This window comes from Formica exsecta, unplaced genomic scaffold, assembly GCF_003651465.1.
Source record: "Formica exsecta isolate Colony F162 unplaced genomic scaffold, ASM365146v1 scaffold80, whole genome shotgun sequence".
In the NCBI taxonomy this organism is placed as follows: Eukaryota; Metazoa; Arthropoda; class Insecta; order Hymenoptera; family Formicidae; genus Formica; species Formica exsecta.
Genome location: NW_021853570.1, coordinates 2,115,108 through 2,138,622, shown reverse-complemented (window position 1 = coordinate 2,138,622; position 23,515 = coordinate 2,115,108). Strand labels below are relative to the sequence as shown.

Below are 23,515 nucleotides of genomic sequence, written 5' to 3'. Positions count from 1 at the left end.
CTTTCCTTTAATCGTATTTTTATTACTGTTACGTTGAACAAGACAGTTAATTATACTTAAATTAGTTATCGCGCATCATTTCCTGTTAATGTAAATCATTTTCCGCAAAATGTAATTTTAGAGCGGATTTTATTTATGCTTCAAACAGTAGTTTCTAATTTGCCTCATGCATGGCAATCATCAGATCTCCTAATAGAGATTTGATTGCGGCAAGTGCGAGTCCGATGAACCCAACTACTTTTTACCATTTCGATGGAAAGCAATGGATCCAAGGAACGTACTTGTTATGTAACAGGGAAAAATAACGTTTGGTCTACAAATATTCTATTTCATTTTATTTACATTTAGCATTTGCTTGTGCATTGCTATTGTATTATGTTCGCTTACATTTTTGCATTCGTATCTTACACAATATTCCAGTCGTTGACTGGTTGTATTCAATATCTTTTTTAATTTGCTATAGACAGGTGTAGTACAAGACAATGACCTAAACGAGTATTTTAAGAATATAAACTAGCAAACTCACGTTTTCAATATTTTGATTATATTCGCTTTATATCTTTTAATATTTCCGTCATAGACTAATGATTCTGTCATTGAAGCGTTTAGCATATTGCAAGTTAGGCTTCGATTGCACCGTGAAGTATTTTTATAGTATTAGTAATATACGACTAAAAAGTAAAAATTAAATATCCATGCAATATAATTATGCAGTATATGTATAATGCATATACATTGCAGATATATATTTCTCAATGACAAAGCCACCTTTTTAGCAAAAATAAGATTATAAGTTTATTTCGATTAATTTATGCACTGTAATGTAACATTGATATCGGAATTTGAATGCACTGAACCGTGTTTTCTCAAACGAGTTCGGTTATATTTGTCTATGTTGACAATTAAAACGAATCGATCGAATTAATCGATATAATGAAAGTGATCATTAACGGACGGATCATTTGCGACGAGCTCACACATGAAATTAATATAACACAAACATTAAAATTAATTCAATATAAATTGCTGCTAAGAGACCTTCTAAAATTCGTAAACCTAACTAGCCTGATAAGCTGTAACCTTCTATGAATAATTTAACATAAATTACCACTAAAAAACTTAGTAAAATTCGCAAATCTAATTAGGTAATAGGTCGTATAATATTCTATTTTGTGTTAATCAACCACAAAGCTATGGTGATTGCTAGTTGTTTCGAAAGCAATGTTATTATTTGTTCTCCTAGGTGATGTCAAGATTATGTCAAGATTTAACCCAACCAATCGCGTTTTATGTTATTTAAACAGAAAAAAGAGCAAGACGGTTTACGATTTGTTAAACCGCAAAGTGTTGCAACACTTTGAACTCATACGTATGCACATTGCTAGCGATTCTTTAGTAGACTGTTTAATTTATCAAAACAGAAATATTTGCATATTAAATCCAATCATTGATTAAAATTCTTTTCTACATTATAAATATTTTGGTTATAAAAATGCAGTATAGATTTATAAAATAATATATATTACGTAACTGTAATTAAACTTCAACTTAATCATAAATGATTTTCAAGATAGAATTTGTGAACTAATTTGTAGTTTATTAAATTCATTTTATTTAAATTATTTATTTTTATATTTATATTATAATTAAGATTACGTTTAATAATTAAGATTAAGATTAATAATTAAGATTATTAAGATATATATTTAAAAAGAGATGCAAATGTTTTTTTTTAATTCAAAGTTAATTTATTAAATCATGGCTAAAATATGCAATAAGTTCTAATAATTTATCTAGATACAGTATATGTATGTGTTTGGAACTTGAGTACATTCAATATTTCCTAAATACATGTAACATTGCATTTCGTTCTGTTTTTTTAACATGTGCATTTGTAATTTTATTTCTTCCTTTATGCAGCAAAAACATTAATATTACGTTTTCATGAGTAAGTATCAAGTAGTAGCAATCAAATAGTAGATCTAGTTTAAAGCGCGTTATGTAATAATTACCAGAGAGCCAATTCTTTTTTTATTTTGTTGCATTTTAAAGCTAATTCTGATTCATCGTGTCAATTATATCAATAGTAGCTCAGAAGTGGAAACGGCTATTGGATATTAACATAAATTAATTTAAAAATTTGCCCGATTGGCTACATAATTTTCTCGAAACGCTGATAATGATTGCGAATTAAATTCAAGACGAATAACTTTATTCTACTGTAAAATAATTATATAAATTTTAATATGAATATAATATAATAATAATTGTACATATATAAAACTACGTATACATGCATATAAATGCAAATAATATATGCATTAAATATATGATTTATATATGTGTATACATTTGTGTAATAAGCTATTTTAACAACTTTTTCATGTAAATTGTTAGCAATCGTCCAAAAAAAGATAATTTTCATTAATATCTTTAAACTTTCACAGGATGCGTTGAAAAAGAAGATAAGCAGATTAACATTTATCGTAAAAATGTCTTAAAAAATATCACATTAATGAGAGATATATTCTGCTGTGAAGTATTGGATGATTGCATAAGTTCGTGCCCGATTTTCATAGATGGCATTAAGTTACTGCATGGCGGAGTTCTATTGTTTTCGTGTGGTAATTGTTGCTTACACCGAATAGATGACGTTGTCTTATGTCAATTTAGCGTCAGACATTGTTCAGATAAGTCCATTTGTGCATAAGAGAAATCATTAAAAATGGAGAACGAAAAGGTGCATTTGCGGCATGTAATGTTATATGAATTTCGGAAAGGCGTGAGTGTTGGGATTGCACAAAAAAATATTCAAACCGTTTATTTGGACCGCGCTCCTGCTCTCCGAACAGTCAAAAAGTGGTTTGGCAGATTTCGAAATGGTGATTTCAACATGGAGGATCAACCCCGCTCTGGACGGCCTTCTGGCATTGATGATGACATTGTGCATGCCTTAGTGGAAAGAAACCCAAGGATTACAACTGAGGATATTGCTGAGAGGCTGAACATCGATAATTCAACCGCTTTTCGTCATTTAAAAAAGCTTGGATACGTTTCCAAGCTTGATACATGGGTGCCGCATCTCCTGACTGAAAGGAATAAGCTAAACCGTATGACTGTGGCTCTTTCTCTTCTCGAGTGTAACAAAAAAGAGCCTTTTTTAGATCGAATGGTAACAGGCGATGAAAAGTGGATTCTCTACAAAAACGTACAGCGAAAGAGGACATGGAAAACAGCAGCTGAAGGAGCAGAACCCGTAGCAAAGGCTGGCTTGCATCCGATGAAGGTGTTGCTGTGTGTTTGGTGGGATCGCAAGGGAATTATTTACTTTGAGCTGCTCCGACGCGGCGAAACAATCACGGCGGACAAGTACTGTGAGCAACTAACTAGACTCGCTGCAGCTATTCGAGAAAAACGTCCGATTTTGGCCAATCGAAAAGGCGTCATCTTCCACCACGACAATGCTAGGCCACACGTCGCTCAACAGACGCTGTGAAAACTGCAGGAGTTGCAATGGGAAATTTTGCAGCACCCGCCATATTCTCCAGATATTGCGCCTTCAGATTTTTATCTGTTCCGGTCTTTGCAGAATAGTTTAAATGGCAAGAATCTCAATTCTGAGGAAGCTGTCGAAAACCACCTTACAAACTTTTTTCAAGAAAAACGAAGTTCTTTCTTCAAAAATGGAATCGACAAGCTTGTAGATCGTTGGAAAACCATTGTAGAAAAGAATGGAGACTATATAATTGATTAATAAAAGTGTTATCTCTAAAATATAATCTATTGAAGTTTATATTTAAATCGGGCACGAACTTATGCAATCACCTGATATATATCTAATAAGCTAATCGAGATTTAGTATATTTTGCAATGCTGAACGATTAACTGCAATAAACTCCTTGCAATACATCAAAATTAGACAATATGAGGAGATATTTAATCAATGATCAATTTAAATCATCAATTTAAATCATCTTTCTAGCTACTTAAAACATATTCATGCAACGATTTCTCACATAACCAATATCTGTTCGATTAGTTTGTTTTCACACCTCGATACGATGATCGTAAATCTTTTTTATCGAATGCTTACTTATTTCTAAAGCAATGTATTCCTTATTACACGTCGTGTGGCAGGCACACACAGGAGTTTACATATTACATAATTACTTGCTCATATCGTATTGATACTTTCTCAGGATAAGCCATTCGATTTCGACACAGGGTGCAAGTATATAATTTATCATATTTTCTAATAATTAGGAGAAAATGATTTTCTTTTATAAAAATCTTTTACGAATTCGATATTTTTGCAGTAACGAAGAAAAATTGGAAAATGCGCTAATTAATAATTATATTGAGAGACAAAATCACACAGTTAATTTACGACATAATTATGTATTGCTATAGAGCAAATTATAATTTCGTCGCAATTATTGATGCAAGTAATAATGATCATGTTACACATGTTTCAGCGATTAACAAATTAATTTTATATTTAAATTTAAACATGATTTTGCCTCTCTCTCTCTCTCTTTCTCTCTTTCTCTCTCTTTTTATTAAACTAGTTTATTAAGCATTATAATAAAATAAAATTTTATTATTTTATGTAGAGTTGGATGATGCTATCAATTAGGGACGAAACAATAACCGCAAATTCGAGAACAGGCTCTTCGACCAATATCTGGCTTTATCTCAGCATCGAATTTTTAATTGGCGCTGTAATTTCTGGGTTTTTAAGTATTCTCAATGCCGTAAAATCACTGCTGCCAAAGCCACCAAGGGATCTGACCGGCGATGTAGTCTTAGTACGCACACTTCTTACCTACATATATCATACATTTTGAATCGCACTTAATATTTCAAATATTTCTAATTAATTTAATATATAACATCTATAATATATATAATACAAAATATAATAAATGCAATTTCTTTTCAATTAAAATTAGAAAATTAGAATTAACTCCAGGCATATAAATAAATGAATATTTATTTTAAAATCGTATATTTATGATTTAATCAAATATTGTTCGATTTAAAATTAAATAGCCTCGAAAATACGTGGCAGTATTTAAGACAAGTGTTTCCTGCAACAGGTCGCCGGTGCCTCGTCGACGCTCGGCGAATCCCTCACTGAGGCATTCGCAAAGAGTGGATGTTCCGTGATCTGTGTGGATAACAATCTCAGATACGTTGAAGAGGTAATCGCCAGATTGAAATCGCGGTATTGCAAGATAGAGGGAATCGGGCCAAATCATAGAAAACACGAATTCAAAAATGAAAAACCTATAATGATGGCGTATGAGTGCGATCTACTGAACCGTAATGCCATTCGCGAGATCGCCAAGAAGATCGAGAACGAGGTTGGCGGCATCGACGTCCTGGTGACCTGTGTTGGCCAATCTAATCAAGATATTTTCGCCATGGCTAGCACGACTCTCATGAGCCACTATTGGGTAAATATTGGCCGATATGTGTTTATTTTTTTTAAAGATATTTTTGAAGCAAACTCCCTCTTTTTCTAACATCAATTTTGATAATTTATTAGATAATAAAATCAGTTTCTTCTATGCTTTTTTTTATCATTGCAGATGATGCTGACGTTTTTGCCCTTGATGCTACGACGCAATAATAGAGCGTACGTTGTCGGAGTTACACCGGTTGCATCCACTCAGGATGCATACTTTGGCTCGAAAATAGCGATCGCCAGTGAGTAGCCTGTCATAATAGCAGCTCGTTAAATCGCGTATGGTAAACAATAAACGTTGCGTCGATCATTAGCGCGTGATTTATTTATATATGAGATATTTATTATGTAGGCCTGATGGAAAGCTTAGGTCAGCAATTGAGCGATCACAGTAGTCATCTCACCTTCCTGGCAATTTCACCGGTAGCTGGACGCGGGTAAGCTTTCTCGCAAAAAAAATTGGGGAAAAAATTGGGAAAAAAATTTTGCTGTTTTTTCTCAATGATGAATTTTAACTTATTAATGTTAACTTATTATATTGTAGTTATACAAGACAAAAAGAGCAACAAGTGGCTGAGGAAGTCGTACAGGCGGTCAGCAGGGACCAAAACGTTATTAGTATCAGTTGGTATTCAAAGATGCTGTATAAAATAAGGTAAATGAAGATCTAACTAAAATTTGATTGATAGAATAACTGACTGAATCTATCAATATTGTATTATATGTTACAGACTAAATATATCTGATATCGCACGCACAATTATAAACTTCGAGAAATTAATAATACTTTTTAAGAAAATTTACATAATCAAAAATACGGAGTAAAAAGATAATAGAGGATTTTTGTTATGTAATTATAAATGTTATTTAATATTATTTATATATAAAAGCAAAATTTACAAAATTTGTTCAATAGTTCCGTAATCAGAGTTAGTAATTAAGAAACATAGCGCGTATTCAAATTCAATGCTATTTCCTGGTTTATTTAAAATAGAGAATTGCATATTTTATTTATATTTTCATGTTTTTGCTTTACTAATGTACCGACATTTATGTACTCTATTGTATGTGTGTGAATCATGTAATAAATTTATAAATTGAAGATTATTCTTAATCAGTCTAACAATCGTAATCTACATTACAATTGTTAGGTTGAATAAGTATAATTTTCAATATTCCACATAATTTTTAATTAACTTTATGCGATCTTGTATTCCAGTTGCATGATCCATAGCGCAATAATGACGGTCACACAATGGTTTCACACGCAGGGATGCGATTATTCCTTTTAAATTCCGTACTTGCTCATGGAGCGTGAAGCATTCCAGTGCCGACCACCGACATGAGTGTGGGAATTTGTGTTTTCTGTCAGCGAATTCGCTCGAGATGGATAGCGAAAAATTTTAATAGTCGTTTGGAAGACGTGCAACAAGTAGTATTTCTCACGACTTGTGTAAATCACAATAAATTTATTCCGATATATTTCAATTAATTATTTTTTTATAATAAATTCAAATAATAGCATTAAAAATTAGTATGACGCAATAAAGAATTTTGTAATTTTTATATAAAAACGTTATTTTTTTGTTAATGAAAATAAGACGTTTTTCGTTTTTTTTATATACACAACAAACATTATTTTATATATATTGTATCATTCATATGTATGGATCTCATTTCCTTATATATATATATTTTTTCTTTATATTATATTTAATAAAGAGATAACAAAATTGAAACATTAAATTGTACAATCTTACGTTCACAAATATAAATATCAATAACCCCAATAAATTCAAAATATCATGCTTTTCTTATATATTTTCCATAAATTATATAAAATATTACAAAATACAAAATATAACAAAAGTTGTGTGTCGAAGAGAACACTGGTAAAATAATTTTAATATAAATTTGTTGTCTATTGGATCTCTTCTATTGAAAAACAAAAATCTATATTTTTGCTAATTCGCATATTAACTTATATAAAAGCTCGATATCGAATTGGGTAACAGCACATCGTAATGACCATTTTCGGAGCATCCGGTGAATAAGAGTCTCGCGGTCTCGTAGTTGACATTGACACGATTGTGGAAGACCAGCTCAAGCTCGTATCCGCCAGTGAGTTCTCGATAGATCGAGAGATTCATGCGGTGAAGCTTTGTGGCCACCGTACATTCCAGTTCACTGGCGAACGTACCCACTGGATTCATGTAATCATAATATTCTTGACGATCCGAAATGTTCCACTCGGCTATCACGAACGGGCCATACTCACGCCAATTGTCCCTAATGTGTCGCACAACCTGTCAAACAAGATTTATACCTTCCTTATCACGCATCGTCGTATATCAATTACCGCATAAGTTGAACTGTCAACTCTTAACAGATGACGCTTAAAGAATAATGATATATATGACATTTATTCGATCATTAAACTGCGTATCTCGTCGCGAAGCGATTCTATTTTTGATTTCGTGATGCGACGAATCATTGTCTTTCATGATATTTATACGCATACCAAATCCATAATTTACATGATCAGATAATATTTATGTTAATCATGGACTAACCATAGCTCGGAGCGATTGGTGCTCTTCCTCGTTCCGCCACAAAATGTAACTGATTGCCCTAAACATGCAATTGCCATCTCCGTATATCTTACGCACGCGGAACGTGCCCTCGTTACACCTTAATAGAGCCGTACCTGCGATAAAACCGATGTATGCATTATGCTGACCACATATTTTTAACGCGAGAAATGCCTCTGCGATGATGTTTTCCATTGTGAATATATTTTATGATATAAATGAAACAGAATCAAACATAGCCACATTTGACATTTAGGGAAAATAAAAACTAGAATAAATAAAACAATAAAAAAAATTAAACAAAAAAGAATTTAAAATAAAAAAAATAAAATAAATGTGAGTTTTAATAAAAAATATTTTGTTAGTTAAATTAATGTAAATTAATTTAATGTGCTAAATTAAAATTAAGCACTCATAACGTTTTTTTTTTTATAAGTCACCTTTTCTATAAATCTGAGAACGTCTGCTTCTACGCTTTTTTCTGCAATTTACTTGATTAATACGCGTTGAAAAATTTTGTGTGCTGGAAACCCAGTAGGTTTGCCATGCAGAATCGTTTTTGCTTGTCCGAGTTTTCGAAAAGCTGTTGACGATTTTGGAGTCTCCTCGATCCAATAAATGTTCCGTTTCTTTGAGATTGTGTTTCTTTTCATTCTCTAGTAATGCACGGCGATGATCGCAATCTTCTAAAAATTACGTATTGTATAACCTTTCCTTTTTATCTTATCTTTAATTAAATAAATGTGTCATAATATTTAATCCGTTACTTAGCTTGATAAAAATAAAATGCAATAAAATCCATCTCTTTTCAATGCATATTAAGATTATTAGAAGTGTGTTTTTTAGTATTTATAACATAAATCGTTTCATCTTTTATATATTAATTCTTGCAATTCTTTTATTATTTAGTAATAACAAATAATATTTTTTTAAGTAAATTTTTACCGTCTTCGAAGATACATGTGCATAAGTAAAAGCACGGCAGACAAAGAATTTGTAGCAGTTTATAGACAGTCTTGACGCTGGAAACTTAAGTTATCTTCGAAGATCAAAAGACGTCACAGCCGTTATCAACCATTCTTGCAATGCGTATAGCAATTTCTATATTATTAGTAAAAATAAAATTTAAATAGATATTTTTGTAATAAATTATAGAAAGAGATTAAATACTATGTGCATACACATGTTTTTATTTGGACATTTATAGCATGAATGTAGCGATTTGTGATATGATTATAATATCGAATATTATATCAGATATGATATCGAATATCTGTTTCTTTAATTATATATTTTTCTGTACTTTTTTTATACCTAAAACAAAATAATATGTGTAATCAAGCTTTGGAGAAAAAAAGAAGAAAGAAATGAAATGTATTACAATAAAATTGATATATATATATATAAACTAATTTATTGCTAACTAAAAAGTATTATTCTTTGTCCTCTCTTTTTAAAACAATGTTCTATTTATCTAATTTTTCTTTTAAATAAATGATACTTTCTTTAGAGATACCCATCCCGACATCTAAAGTCATTGATAAAATTCCTCGTAAGAATGTTTCAATCACAAGAAACTGCAGCAAAGATATTCGTATCATCGTTTCATATTGCGGTATTTATCTTCTAATAAAACAGAAATAATTTTTATACATAAAAGAGCATTTCTTTTCGATGGCGAGAAAATATTTCAGTACCCTATATGCTTACAAATTTATAATCCTATACCTTTTTTCTTTTTTTAATATATATAACATTATTTTTAATGAAACGCGCGGGGTGACAGCACGCTCCGCGAAGTGACAGGTCCCGCGTCACGTGACTCCTCACAGCTGTAGTACAGCTGTGTATAGTGTGTAGTATAGTACTCCGTGCGACCGGCGTCTGAAAGAAGGGGGTGATTAGCCATTTTTAATGTTAATTATAATAAAATTATAATAAAATTTCCTGCTAACTGTTAATTTTCTGAAAATAATTAAAAAAACAAGGTAGTATATATTAAAAATGTATAACTTTGTCTTTATTATTTGCTTTCATTATATTGTCTTATAAGACACAATATAATTATTTTATTTTATAATACAGACATAAATCAATAAATTTTCAGAAAATTAACCGTTAGCAGCAACTTTGGTAAATATAGCGAATAGGGGACCCAAACTTACAAAGTACATGCTACATTGTAAAGCAAAGTGGCGGGGGGGGGGGTGAGGGGGGGGGGGGGGGGGGGGGGGGAGATTGGTTCACAAGTGCCGTGGTGGTGGCAGTCGTTCGCCGACCGTGACGAGAAACGTGTGTGTGCATTGCGGTTGCCTGGCCACGGTGAATGCACGGTGCATGCATGCCACTAACAGCTAGCAGCCAGTGCCAGTTGTTGCAGCTTGCAGAGCAGACAGACAGACGGTGATCCGCGTGGTAGGGTGGAGGAAGAGGAACAAGTGTGTCCGCGTGAGCGACACACGGAGCAGAGCGAAAGATGGCGACGACGCATCGGAAAATGTTAAGGTGGTGATGCGGTTCGCGCGAGTATCCTCATCGTCGTCGTCGTCCTCCTCGTTATCATCGTGATCGTCTCGTTCGTGAGATCGCTCATTGAGCGGAGCGCGGCCAAATGATATGGGAATTTGCAGCAGAAGACACTTTCTATTGACGATATGCAGCCTACAACTGGTGAGTGCACGTTAATCCGGATACGCGGAAATGCCAGCTCGGTTCGGCTGCAATGTATTCCTGGCTAATCTGCATATATATATATGATATATATATACGTATATGTAGATGTAGTATGCAATGACACATACACGTTGAGTATGTCATCTCTTTTTCTTGCGAATTCAGCGATTGCGATACAATACCCTCGTTAATCACATTGTGTTACGATGAGCGTCTATTGAAAAAATTGGAGAGTGCCGTTACTACACGTTTTTCTTATCGCCGATTCAAATTTGTGAATAATCGCATGGTTTTATCGACCCGGGTCGTGCGGTTTATCTCGGAACGTTTTTATATAAAAGAAAGTTTCGTACATGATTTTATTATATTACTCGATGAATAGCACTGTGTGATATCGAAGTACTTACATTAATTGTTTTTTATTTTTACATGCAACGATATTAAAGTTTATAGTAATAGAAAATTAATTTATTAAAGTTTTTAGTAAGAGATTTAATGTTAATGTATTTTATAAATAAATAAAAATATAAAGAAAGTAATAAATATATTTGTATGTATTTGTGTGTATTGTATATCTGCAATTTCATGTAGTGTACATATATATTTTATTTTTCGAATATTAATTAATGCATTATATTTATTCCATGTTTCTTAATTATTAATAAACATCTATGGTTTATTTTTATGATTGTATAGAATTTGTATAGAAATATTTTTAAAATTTTATTGACTATACAATAATGAATTAAAGTGACCTTTTTCACATATATATATGAAGAAATTTATGGTGTAAGCTTGAGACAGTTTATGATGTATGTACATGGTTATGTAGTGCTATCACAAGTACTATGACTCAGAATAATTAACTGAGTATTTAGAACATAAGGCAATTGAAGTAAATTAAGAACGCGCACAAAAGAATCAGCAGAAATTGAGATGTTGGCAGTTGGTTGATTATATTACTTTGTATTATATATACATTTATTACATGTTGGATGTTTATTAATATACATATATTATGTAGTTAATCTATCACTTTATATTTTTACTTATAGATTACCACTATAGAACGTCAAGTTTTCGACTTTCTGGGGTTTATGTGGGCCCCGATACTGGTCAACTTCTTCAATATAATCTTCGTAATTCTAGGATTCTTTGGGGCCTTTCAATATAGACCTAAATATATCATATCGGTATGCATAATATTTAATTATTTTTAGTATGTGTAATTGATTCTGGCAAATATTACGGAAAAGAAGAAAACAAATTATATTTCTTTACATAAAACTTCATATGTAAAAAAACAAGTAAAGAGATATTTGTGTAAATTATAAGCATACATATATATACATAATTTCCTTAACTATTTTAATTCTGTGTTTCAGTATTCTATATGGAATATATTATGGCTAGGATGGAACGTATTTATAATATGCTTCTACCTCAGCGTAGGCATACTGGACAAAGTAAGTAGAGAATGTAATTATATAACATCTCAATATATTGCATTTGAATGTTATCATAGATATTTATGCAATATTATGAATTGTTATATAAATATTGTGGATGTAATCTTTCAGGATAGTGATATCCTCAACCTGGGTACTGGTAGTTTTTCTTGGTGGCATGTGAATGGGCCAGGTTGCAAAGCTGTTTACGATGTTACGGAGCCAGAGCACTTTAGACCTGCACGTCCCACTAATGTAACGGACTGCGTGCTGGACTATGAAGTGATAGAAATTTTACACGCTGCAACGCAATGTATTTTAGGTGTAAGTGGAGAATTAATCATCATATAATGCAATGCTATGTAACAATGTCATAGTAATTGTATAGATTATGTATAATATTATCTTTTTCCAAAATTTAGGCATTTTACATGTTTCAGTTTATGGCGATTGTCGGCGGAATCTGTCTCAGTAAAGTGTTCCTTGAAGAAGATGATAGCTGTAAGTATATATTTAGCAATTATATATTAAGTTAATTTAAAGACACACACAGTTAATGGTTTCTGTTTCTAATTATATCAGAATGCAATCAGGCATATCTAAAGATTTAGATATCTAAAAGATTTACATTTAAAAGTTTAATGAGGACAAGTGCATTTTCACTTTTACATTTTAAAGAATACATATATAATATTTCTTTTATAAAATTTAGTGATTTGCTTGTGGTTTATGGTAAGCAATTGAGAGGAGGATGTGGTTATCATATATGAACAGAATATTTAGAAACAGGAAAGATGTAGACATTGACTATCTTATCCCATTTTTAGAAAAGTCAAAAATGACAAGTTGTGTGATATTGATAGTTGTGATATTTATTTTGTATAATTTACGATTATTGCAAATTTAAATATTTTAGTAATGGAAAATTATAAAGGATATAAATGATATTATCTATTTTCTTTTCTAATTGTCTTTTTTTACAAGTTAAATGCATTTTAAAAAGCAAAAGCTATCAAGAATAGTAAATCATCTCTTTTCTCAAATTTCTGCTGGAGTATTAGGAATAATCCAGTTTTTTAAACAATTAAATAATTAATGAAAGCATATATGATTTTCTATATTTATGAAATAAATTTAATAAATAGAAAATTAATTTATTAAAGTTTATAGTAAGTTTATGGCGATTGTCGGCGGAATCTGTCTCAGTAAAGTGTTCCTTGAAGAAGATGATAGCTGTAAGTATATATTTAGCAATTATATATTAAGTTAATTTAAAGACACACACAGTTAATGGTTTCTGTTTCTAATTATATCAGAATGCAATCAGGCATATCTAAAGATTTAGATATCTAAAAGATTTACATTTAAAAGTTTAATGAGGACAAGTGCATTTTCACTTTTACATTTTAAAGAATACATATATAATATTTCTTTTATAAAATTTAGTGATTTGCTTGTGGTTTATGGTAAGCAATTGAGAGGAGGATGTGGTTATCATATATGAACAGAATATTTAGAAACAGGAAAGATGTAGACATTGACTATCTTATCCCATTTTTAGAAAAGTCAAAAATGACAAGTTGTGTGATATTGATAGTTGTGATATTTATTTTGTATAATTTACGATTATTGCAAATTTAAATATTTTAGTAATGGAAAATTATAAAGGATATAAATGATATTATCTATTTTCTTTTCTAATTGTTTTTTTTTACAAGTTAAATGCATTTTAAAAAGCAAAAGCTATTATTATTATTATTATTATTATATGTATTAGGTTAGATTTTTATTAATTTATTTACTTTATGCGTACTTTTGTTAATGTATATTATATATTGTTGAGTATATGAATATACAGAGAGCGGATATATTTCTAATTGCACAATAGTACATATAGTAGGAGCACATCTTCTTAATTTTAATTAGTAATATAAAATTATCTTGATCATTAATATGTGTAAGTACACGCGATTATTTATTATTGCTTGAAACGAGGGTTATCGGTTACAGTTGATTTCATTGGTGGATTTGATCCTCCATTTTGGTAAGTCCGCTTAATCATGTTCATTAATTGCACGCAACATATATTTGTCTATCTTTTGGCACGAATAAATAATTTATCATAGTACGATCATGAAGCTACAGAGTGTACTATTATGTTTTAACATGTAGAGTTATAAAACTTTTTGCATCTTGCAATTTGTGATTTGTATCTATTATATTATTGATATTATTGTTACTATATATTGCTCAAATAGCATTTCTTTATCTTAGCATGAACGGTATTATGTTTTCATATCTAGGAATGGTATTATGTCTTAATGTAGTATGATATTTCTCTGCAGCAAAGATATTTATAAATATAATTCAAGGCAAAATATATTAAGCAGACTATGCCATGTAATAGGACCAAATATTACATCTATGAACTTCAAGATGCGATATTTCTTCTTCGTAAAATGTTATAGGAGAAGATCGGACATAACGTAATAATATTTTTGACGTTATACACGCCGTGTATCCGCTTCTTCGACCGATTCATTAACGTATTATTTATTCTCCCGTCTGTAATCAGTCGATCTCGTCTAATGCGATGGATATTCTTGGATGATATTTCAGTTGACTTTGTTGGAGGTGATGACTTTGGGTTGGCGGGCCACACGCCGTTGCATCCTATGTACGTTAGCTACTCGGCTCTTCCACCACCCGCATATCCCCACAAAAATTCCGTTGAAAATAATTACCCGACCGGCACAACTAGCTCTCATCAATCTGCCTATCGCGAGACGAGCTTTCCGAAACAGAAAAATAACATTGTCAATCTTAGGAACGACACGGTCCGTAGTAACAGCAGTCGCTCGTCCAGTCGCGATTTTCAGAACCTAGATTATTCGGTCGATTACTCGAACCCATTGGATCACTTGCAGCGGCCCGTGTCGCCCGTATACGACGAGTACGATTCGCTGGACAGCGCCGCTAAACTGAGATATCAGAAAAACAAGCTGTACTATCCGCACTTGGCCAAGTACAGTCCGGTCGCGCGTATCAAGTCTCGTTCGATCGCGGCAAAGCAAGCCAGGAACCCCGCCAAACCACGACGAGTCTTCATCGATCACGTGCGCGATAAGCCCCTGAGATCGTTTTACTCCGATCCGAGATTGGCCGTTGATCAGCATCAAGCATCGAGCGAACATGACAGGTCGTCGAAACGAGATAGCCGACCCCTGTCTCTGTACGCGAGTAACTTTTGAAAGATGAGACCTTTTACGCGTTTTTTTTTCACACTTTTTTTTTGACACTTCTTTTCGAACACGATCGGCAGATAAAATTGCCTACGAAAGTCCCCTACCGGTCTTCTGCTCTCTTATAGCGAGAAGAGTTAAGAAAATTAGTTTAATGAACTTCTATGCCGCGTATACGACATCCACGTGCGGTACGTGTAACATTATAATTCCTAGACTTGCCAAATAGATGGAACAATTAGTATAGTTAGCCTTAGTAGTATAGATTCCCTGCCCTTCGGCGATTTTCGTCGGTCTAGAAAAAAATGAGTACTTCTTGCATATCATTGTGTAACTCATTAACAGTGTTCTTCGTATCTTGCATCGAAATAACTGACTGATGTCGAACTGTGTGTGTTCAGTAGCATTTGCTCGTTCATACGAACAATCAGTGCAGTGTGACTTATCTACTAATTCGTAAATATTGCTTATTTATATACATAGGATAATTCATACACATCTTTTACACATACACAAATTTATCATTTAATCCTTTTACACTTTCTAATAATATGCATATACGAATAATTAAGGTATCAATGCTGTGATGACACATACGATAAAATTAACGTTGGACTAATTTGATCATGGCCACCATTTTATGATAGTAGTAAGATTAATGATGTTTGGGAGAGGCTAAAAGACGTCGCTTTTTTGTACAAAAAAGTTATAGAAAAGAGTATATGAATGATAACTGTGAATTATTTATTTTGTAAATGGTTTACACGTATTGCTCTCCAATCACAGATTAACGAATACGCCTTGATGTATGTACTGTGATATATATAGAAGTTGTTTAAGATCACACGGTATATTTATCGCCCTATAATGTAGGAAAATTGATTAGAGATACATCGAAATTTGTATGCATCGAGACATTTCATTGTACGCAACGTATTTGTGGTAAAACACGACATGATTAGAATATTTTACTTAATTGTGAAGTTCTATACCTATAGCTTTATCTAATACTAGTTTTTAAATTTGTACAAAAAATCTTGAAATTGATGGAAACTACATTGTTTTGCAGTAATATTCTTTCTGGATTTCTTCTATGTGTGTCAAAAATAATCCATTTCTATAGAACTTTATTGTATGCCAGATATACACATGGATAAGGACTTCAAGCTGATACTCTATGAAACGATTAGACTGCTTTTAATTAGCTTATTTTAGAGTTCAGTTTTGAGTTTGACCCGGTGCTATGAACAGTTTTTATTGTAGAATAGTTAAACGAATTTAAATGAGAGTATAATATGTGATTTGTCGATTCTTTTCACTTTTCGCAAGTTTAAAACAATTAAAATAATGTGTATATATATAATCATAAACAGTTTTCAACTGTGTATAACTTTATCGTTATTTATTTATTTTAAATATATCTAAAATCTAAATTATTAAAAAAATAATTCTTTTGCAAATTTTATATAAATCTGTATTTTTTTCATAATAACATATAATAAATTTCTAATTACAATAAATTCATACTTTGCAAAAAGATCATATGTGATTTTTAATAAATATTGAAATATATGTCAAAAAGTTGCGTTTTGATTTTAGTTACACAGTTAACTGCATAGTTAGCTGCGATTGTCCCATTCTCGTAAAAGATGAAAAAAATCGGTGAATCGTATTGATTTCTCTTTGTTAGTAGTGCATGGTAGTTGTGGCCTTTTTGTATTTTCAATTTAGCAGAGTGTCAAGTATTTTCGATTTCTTAAAGTCTTCGTAGTCGTCTTTGTAGAACGAATCGCAATGTATCTAAATGTATAGATTAAGTCATGTAGGTAAATTATTCACTATATATGGGAATATTTCTGAGACGGAATTTCTTTTAAGAATAAGAAAAATGTACAATTTCAGATATCTCTTTTGGCAATCACGTTTAGAACAATTTCTATCCACTTTGATGTTTCTCATATAAGTGACTGATTTTTTGCGTTATGTTATATAATAATTTTATACAAAATCTGAAGTGACATCACGAAAAATATGTATTTACTAAATTACATTAGTTCTTGGCGTAAATCAGAAAGTAATTAGCATGTAATTAATTATTATGCTGATTATACAGAAAAGACTGCTCTCTAAGAGAGAAATATAGATATAGCTTGCACAATTGCTTAAATTTTATACGCATTAGAAAAAGAGATAGTAATTATATTTATGAGTTTGATATTTTTTAAAATAATGTGTGGACCCACATTATATATATAATACGATTCTTATTTTTGAGAGAGAGATAGTTATGCATATATAATACACAATATCTTATTTATAGAGCATAATAATAGAGATAAAAAGTATGTTGAACGTGTATAATGATGTACATATTTATTTTTACATAATACTTATATGAAAATATTAGAGATGATAGAGAAAAAAATTTATTTATTAAATATGAAATATGATTATTTTCCTCTACGGTGGCAAGTGGTTTAGGTAAAGGACTTCTTTCTTTTTTTTTAATGGAGTAAAGAAAAATAGAACAAGGTTCTTTGTCACTTCAGATTTATATTTTGCATCAAGTATAGTCTCTATTGAGCATCTCGAGTTTGTAAAGCATATTTATCGTTTTTTTTTTTTTAAGACCGTTATTATTAATTTTGTATTTAACTACTGTATCACAAATTATTTACTTTGGTGCAGTTAATTGGGAACAATAAATATGCAATGCTACTATTTGCTTGCTTTTTTATTTATTAACCCTTCACTCTTTTCTTTTCCTGTTTTAACAATTTCCTACTATTTCGGTTTTTGGGGAATCTTTTTCTCTACATTTCTTAGACATTAAATCTGTAGTTTTAATTGAGCGTTTAGTATCTTTTGGAAATCGGCGACATATTTCACAATACAGATACTATTCTTTGCAAGAAAAACTTATGTTTATATTACAGATTATTATTTAATATATTTCAGTCTAAAAGATTACGGATATAAAAAAGTATTTTTTTAGGATACAAATACATTCACGATATTCATACTAAAAGTTATTAATTTAAAAATATTTTAAGATAAAAAGGAACACAAGAGATTCACACATCTAATACTATTAAATGAATATTTTGTGATACCTAAAAGGCAAGTTTTTAAATTAAATAATCTCATAATAATAATCTCATTTTAGTCTTAACAGCATTTATTAAAAATTACATATCGCGTAACTGATTTTGCTTTCATTATACTTAACATCCTTATCATTTGATTAGCAGTCATGATTGCGAATGAACGGAGAAACAGCCATCGAGCATCGCAGAATCTCTCTGACCATCTTTCTTTCTTTCTCTCTGTTTCTCCGACAGTACGAACTAAGCGGAAGAAGAAGCAGCCGCGGCCGCTGTACAGCATCGAGTACTCGCAGCCGGAGCCGCCGGTCCAGGATGACAGCAGCGTGTCACCGAAGCCGATGACGCCGCGCCGGGTGAAGCGACGTTCCGTAATCTCCCGGGATGGCACGCGACGTTCGAGCACGCGTCGCAGCTCCGTACGTCAATCGCGTCGCAAGAACCCGGTGAACCGCATCATGGATCATCAGGAGAACCTGTACGCCTGGAAATATTAGAGATGATAGAGAAAAAAATTTATTTATTAAATATGAAATATGATTATTTTTCTCTACGGTGGCACTTTAGGTAAAGGACTTCTTTCTTTTTTTTTAATGGAGTAAAGAAAAATAGAACAAGGTTCTTTGTCACTTCAGATTTATATTTTGCATCAAGTATAGTCTCTATTGAGCATCTCGAGTTTGTAAAGCATATTTATCGTTTTTTTTTTTTTAAGACCGTTATTATTAATTTTGTATTTAACTACTGTATCACAAATTATTTACTTTGGTGCAGTTAATTGGGAACAATAAATATGCAATGCTACTATTTGCTTGCTTTTTTATTTATTAACCCTTCACTCTTTTCTTTTCCTGTTTTAACAATTTCCTACTATTTCGGTTTTTGGGGAATCTTTTTCTCTACATTTCTTAGACATTAAATCTGTAGTTTTAATTGAGCGTTTAGTATCTTTTGGAAATCGGCGACATATTTCACAATACAGATACTATTTTTTGCAAGAAAAACTTATGTTTATATTACAGATTATTATTTAATATATTTCAGTCTAAAAGATTACGGATATAAAAAAGTATTTTTTTAGGATACAAATACATTCACGATATTCATACTAAAAGTTATTAATTTAAAAATATTTTAAGATAAAAAGGAACACAAGAGATTCACACATCTAATACTATTAAATGAATATTTTGTGATACCTAAAAGGCAAGTTTTTAAATTAAATAATCTCATAATAATAATCTCATTTTAGTCTTAACAGCATTTATTAAAAATTACATATCGCGTAACTGATTTTGCTTTCATTATACTTAACATCCTTATCATTTGATTAGCAGTCATGATTGCGAATGAACGGAGAAACAGCCATCGAGCATCGCAGAATCTCTCTGACCATCTTTCTTTCTTTCTCTCTGTTTCTCCGACAGTACGAACTAAGCGGAAGAAGAAGCAGCCGCGGCCGCTGTACAGCATCGAGTACTCGCAGCCGGAGCCGCCGGTCCAGGATGACAGCAGCGTGTCACCGAAGCCGATGACGCCGCGCCGGGTGAAGCGACGTTCCGTAATCTCCCGGGATGGCACGCGACGTTCGAGCACGCGTCGCAGCTCCGTACGTCAATCGCGTCGCAAGAACCCGGTGAACCGCATCATGGATCATCAGGAGAACCTGTACGCCAACACGGGTCCGGGCTGCATCGGCACCCTGACGAATCAGAACGTGAGCACGCTGTCACAGGGGGTCAACTATGACCGGATCACGATCGGCGGTTGGGACCGCGAACGTAACACCGTCGATCGAAATTGGCAGCCGGAGGCGGTGAACATGGCAGTATCGTCACCGGCCCTGTGGCCGCCGCCACCGTCGAATCTGGAGTCCTCCAACAACTACTCGAATGCATCGTCTGGTTTTCCGCCTGGCCAGAGCCCGCCCGGCGATTGGGACCAGCAGCACGCGACCACCAGCTCCACGCGCAATCTTACTGACAATTGGCAGGCGGCTGCCGGCGAGCTCAGTGCGATGCAGTGGCAGGGCCAGAGCAATCCCACGTTTCAACAGACCAGCACGCAGAGTTTGAATGGCGAGGACCTGGAGGAGCTCTACAGCAATCGGCCAGCGAGTGCCAGGTCCAGCTACAGTAACTACCACGGTGTCAGGGCGACGCCGCAAGTGCCGAACCGCACCGACATCGTCAGGCAGAGTCAGCGACAGTTTGTCCTCAGTGGACCACCTGCTTATCAGGATACGGTAATCTGATGACATAGTCATGTCATGAGCGATGTCAGCTGTATGTCTCGTATTGGAGACGAAACAATAGATTGAACAGGCCTTATAGAACCTTTTGCTATTTAATCAATTATATTTAATCAGCGAATGATAATAGATCGTTAGAGATAAAAAATGAGTGATAATGTCGCCTCACAGGGACATCTTAATGAAAAAGGTACTATTTTTGATAGTGCTAGTCGCGCACGCGACGCGTTCGATCCAGCAAAAAGAAAATATTACGAATATAAGAAGAATTTGAAGAAGCTGCAATTTTATAATGTGCATTAATTATAACTCTTTTCCCGTTGATATTTTCAAGTTGTAATAATTTCAACATTTGTATTAACTATATTATTTCGATAATTGTATCGCAGTTATACCCATGAGATTGTGGGCGGTATCTCTAAATAAATAATTAATAATAAATAAAACGGGCAAGCATCGCGATTTTGCCTATTTCAGAGCTTTACTTGATGCAGATCGATGTGATAGATCTCTACTAACGTTGCATCGTATTATACTGCAAAAAAAAATAACACGTCTACAAGAGACGTAACTTTACTTAAGACTTAAAGAGCCACAATTAGCGCTCTCTCTTTTTCTCTCTTTCTGTTTCTCTTTCGTCTCTCTCATTCAAATCATTTCGCAATATTATTTTAACAAATATCTGCTTACGTCACTACATAATCTGTCGATTTAGTTTTTGATTATATCCATCATAAATTCATGCAATCGATGACATGATGAGACTATTTTAAAAATCGGCGTAAAGTAATTCTTGAAGGGAGTTGTTAAATTAATTCAATGTACAGAAATTCTGCAATATGAATTGAACATTTATACCATTTTTAAAGTATACGGTTTATACGATCATAAAGAAGATTATTCTTTCTCAGAATAAATTTACCTGATTGACGTATGTGACATTAGTGTACTTAAGATCTGAAGATCTCAAATACAGATCGCACATAGTTCTATTAGCGTTAGAATTTTTACGCATCTTTCATCGTTTTTCTCGTTGTCGGTAGCTTTTATAGAAACTTTCCATTCTCATCCTATTTATATTATAGAATTAAGGTTTCTCTTATTTTATCATATAAAATCAAAAGAAGCATCGCATACTCTGTAAATATAGTTTTATAATCCCTCATCAAAATGTATTTTCGACAACACTGTACAAACAAGACAATCAACTTCATTTATTATTCTTTTTATCATTAGCGGTTTATGCTATTTTCGACTTTATGGCAATTAGAAGATACCGGCCTTTTTAAAAGTTACGATATTTTCGAATCTTGACTTTTTATAATTTCTATACAACTTGCACATATACAATTGTGTATTTGTATTCGGACAATTATGTTATTGAGCGTATATTAAAGCGTATATAATTAAAAACTACAGTCTTCCATTTGCTACATATCTCGCAATTTATCTATATACATATATTAGCAAATAAAAATTGATGCAATACACTTGTGCGCATTAGTGACAAATAATAACTTACAGAATAATGGCAATAATCATATATAATATTATGCCGCGTGCAATAATGTCTGGCTAATATTTTTCAATAAGAAGTTTAAAACTGCGAAATTTTACGACGGTTTATGTACATCGCAAGAAAATTGGTATTGCGACATGCCTGAATTAATTCTTTTTGAATGCCATTGCGATATATTTATTTTTAAAATTTTAATTAATTTTTAATTTTTCGCATCAAGAGACATTTTTTAAATAAAGTTTTAACTAATTTTTTTTATGCTCGATGTTATAAAATATATAAGTGCCAAAAACAAAAACTATTTAAGCGATTTACAATTTAATTAATGGAAAAAATAAATTGTGTATATAAAAAATATATATGTGTGTTTTTTACACATATATCAATTAAAATCTTTTTTTATTGTTTATATATTTTACGCTATGAAAGAGAGAAGGACTCGTGTTTATAAGCACGTCGTGAATTTCGAGTAAGGCGGTGATGGAAACCAAAGTGTTAAATATCGATATACACGTAAGAGACATGTCTCAACTTTAAAACTGCCTCACACATCTGTTCTGATTATTGTACAATCTAGTATTAATTCTGAAATTTGTTCGATGAAGAATCGAATAAAACGTAATGAGATGAGTTACTTTGTTCTCTGATTACTTATAAGAATCTTGGATAGTTTTCTAGTTGTATATAATATTTTTTAATCTCGAATTATACATATATAATATTACATATACAATTTCGTAGTAGAATAGTTTTACAGAACAGCTATTTTTTCAATTGCAAAGCGAATTATATCGGTCCACTCGGTCATTTTTTATTAAAATGACTTCACATATTGCAATACACATTACGTATCTTACAGTTTTAAATGACAGGAATTTATGACTATAATTTGTTAATAATAATTGTTCAATTACACCGAAATGGAGGATTATTCAATATAATGATTACATTTTTCGAAGTTTAGATTTATTCTACAATGTATTATTGTGTAACGATTGTAAGACAATAAACGATAAGTGTTCATTATTATTTATCGATTCTAATAACCCACATACATATAATTTATCTTTTATATATATCTAATTTCGGTTTCCAGATATTACACGCACACATACATGCGTATATATGTGTAAAGATATATTATATTTATTTTTTTAAATTTTATATTAAATTTTAATATTATTCTTTTTTATTTTCGTAACATATAGCGTCATAAA

General features: G+C 32.1%; 3 protein-coding genes across 6 annotated transcripts in view; 2 read left to right on the top strand and 1 right to left on the bottom strand.

The window, feature by feature from the left end:
• Positions 1 to 6,966, top strand: part of LOC115244188 (estradiol 17-beta-dehydrogenase 11-like) — a 9,325-nt gene extending 2,359 nt beyond the window's left edge. The window contains exons 2-7 of the mRNA XM_029821640.1: positions 4,614 to 4,808; positions 5,100 to 5,459; positions 5,595 to 5,712; positions 5,823 to 5,907; positions 6,015 to 6,125; positions 6,690 to 6,966. Coding sequence (XP_029677500.1) covers positions 4,620 to 4,808; positions 5,100 to 5,459; positions 5,595 to 5,712; positions 5,823 to 5,907; positions 6,015 to 6,125; positions 6,690 to 6,762 — 936 coding nt within the window. The 5' untranslated portion in view covers positions 4,614 to 4,619 and the 3' untranslated portion in view covers positions 6,763 to 6,966. The remainder of the gene's footprint in view (positions 1 to 4,613; positions 4,809 to 5,099; positions 5,460 to 5,594; positions 5,713 to 5,822; positions 5,908 to 6,014; positions 6,126 to 6,689) is intronic.
• Positions 6,967 to 7,157: 191 nt separating this feature from the next.
• On the bottom strand, positions 7,158 to 9,069 carry LOC115244189. Of its 2 annotated transcripts, XM_029821642.1 has the most exons (4): positions 9,007 to 9,069; positions 8,502 to 8,747; positions 8,044 to 8,177; positions 7,158 to 7,776 (listed from the first exon to the last, which is right to left on the bottom strand). In XM_029821642.1, exons 3-4 carry the CDS (start codon positions 8,107 to 8,109, stop codon positions 7,447 to 7,449), a joined length of 396 nt encoding a protein of 131 aa, XP_029677502.1. In that variant the 5' UTR covers positions 8,110 to 8,177; positions 8,502 to 8,747; positions 9,007 to 9,069; the 3' UTR covers positions 7,158 to 7,446. The 2 variants fall into 2 exon arrangements, with proteins under 2 accessions (XP_029677502.1, XP_029677501.1); XM_029821641.1 differs by lacking the exons at positions 8,502 to 8,747; positions 9,007 to 9,069 and having other exon boundaries at positions 8,044 to 8,354.
• A 1,256-nt stretch (positions 9,070 to 10,325) lies between these two features.
• On the top strand, positions 10,326 to 23,321 carry LOC115244171 (sodium/potassium-transporting ATPase subunit beta-1-interacting protein). Of its 3 annotated transcripts, none has more exons than XM_029821609.1 (7): positions 10,326 to 10,731; positions 11,790 to 11,927; positions 12,120 to 12,200; positions 12,315 to 12,506; positions 12,623 to 12,683; positions 14,802 to 15,422; positions 19,956 to 23,321. In XM_029821609.1, the coding sequence occupies exons 1-7, from the start codon at positions 10,678 to 10,680 to the stop codon at positions 20,780 to 20,782; spliced, it is 1,974 nt and encodes a 657-aa protein (XP_029677469.1). In that variant the 5' UTR covers positions 10,326 to 10,677; the 3' UTR covers positions 20,783 to 23,321. The 3 variants fall into 3 exon arrangements, with proteins under 3 accessions (XP_029677469.1, XP_029677466.1, XP_029677468.1); XM_029821606.1 differs by lacking the exons at positions 14,802 to 15,422; positions 19,956 to 23,321 and adding exons at positions 14,193 to 14,226; positions 18,766 to 18,904; XM_029821608.1 differs by lacking the exon at positions 19,956 to 23,321 and adding an exon at positions 14,193 to 14,226 and having other exon boundaries at positions 14,802 to 14,840.
• The last annotated feature ends 194 nt before the right edge of the window (positions 23,322 to 23,515 follow it).

Coding starts and splice junctions, on each gene's coding strand:
- LOC115244189 (XM_029821641.1), bottom strand. CDS start 8,256: ATGGAAAACATCATCGCAGAGGCATTTCTCGCGTTAAAAATATGTGGT. Junction 7,777..8,043: donor ACCAATCGCTCCGAGCTATG/GTTAGTCCATGA, acceptor CTTGTTTGACAG/GTTGTGCGACACATTAGGGA.
- LOC115244171 (XM_029821609.1), top strand. CDS start 10,678: ATGGGAATTTGCAGCAGAAGACACTTTCTATTGACGATATGCAGCCTA. Junction 11,928..12,119: donor GACCTAAATATATCATATCG/GTATGCATAATA, acceptor TCTGTGTTTCAG/TATTCTATATGGAATATATT. Junction 12,507..12,622: donor CAACGCAATGTATTTTAGGT/GTAAGTGGAGAA, acceptor TACATGTTTCAG/TTTATGGCGATTGTCGGCGG.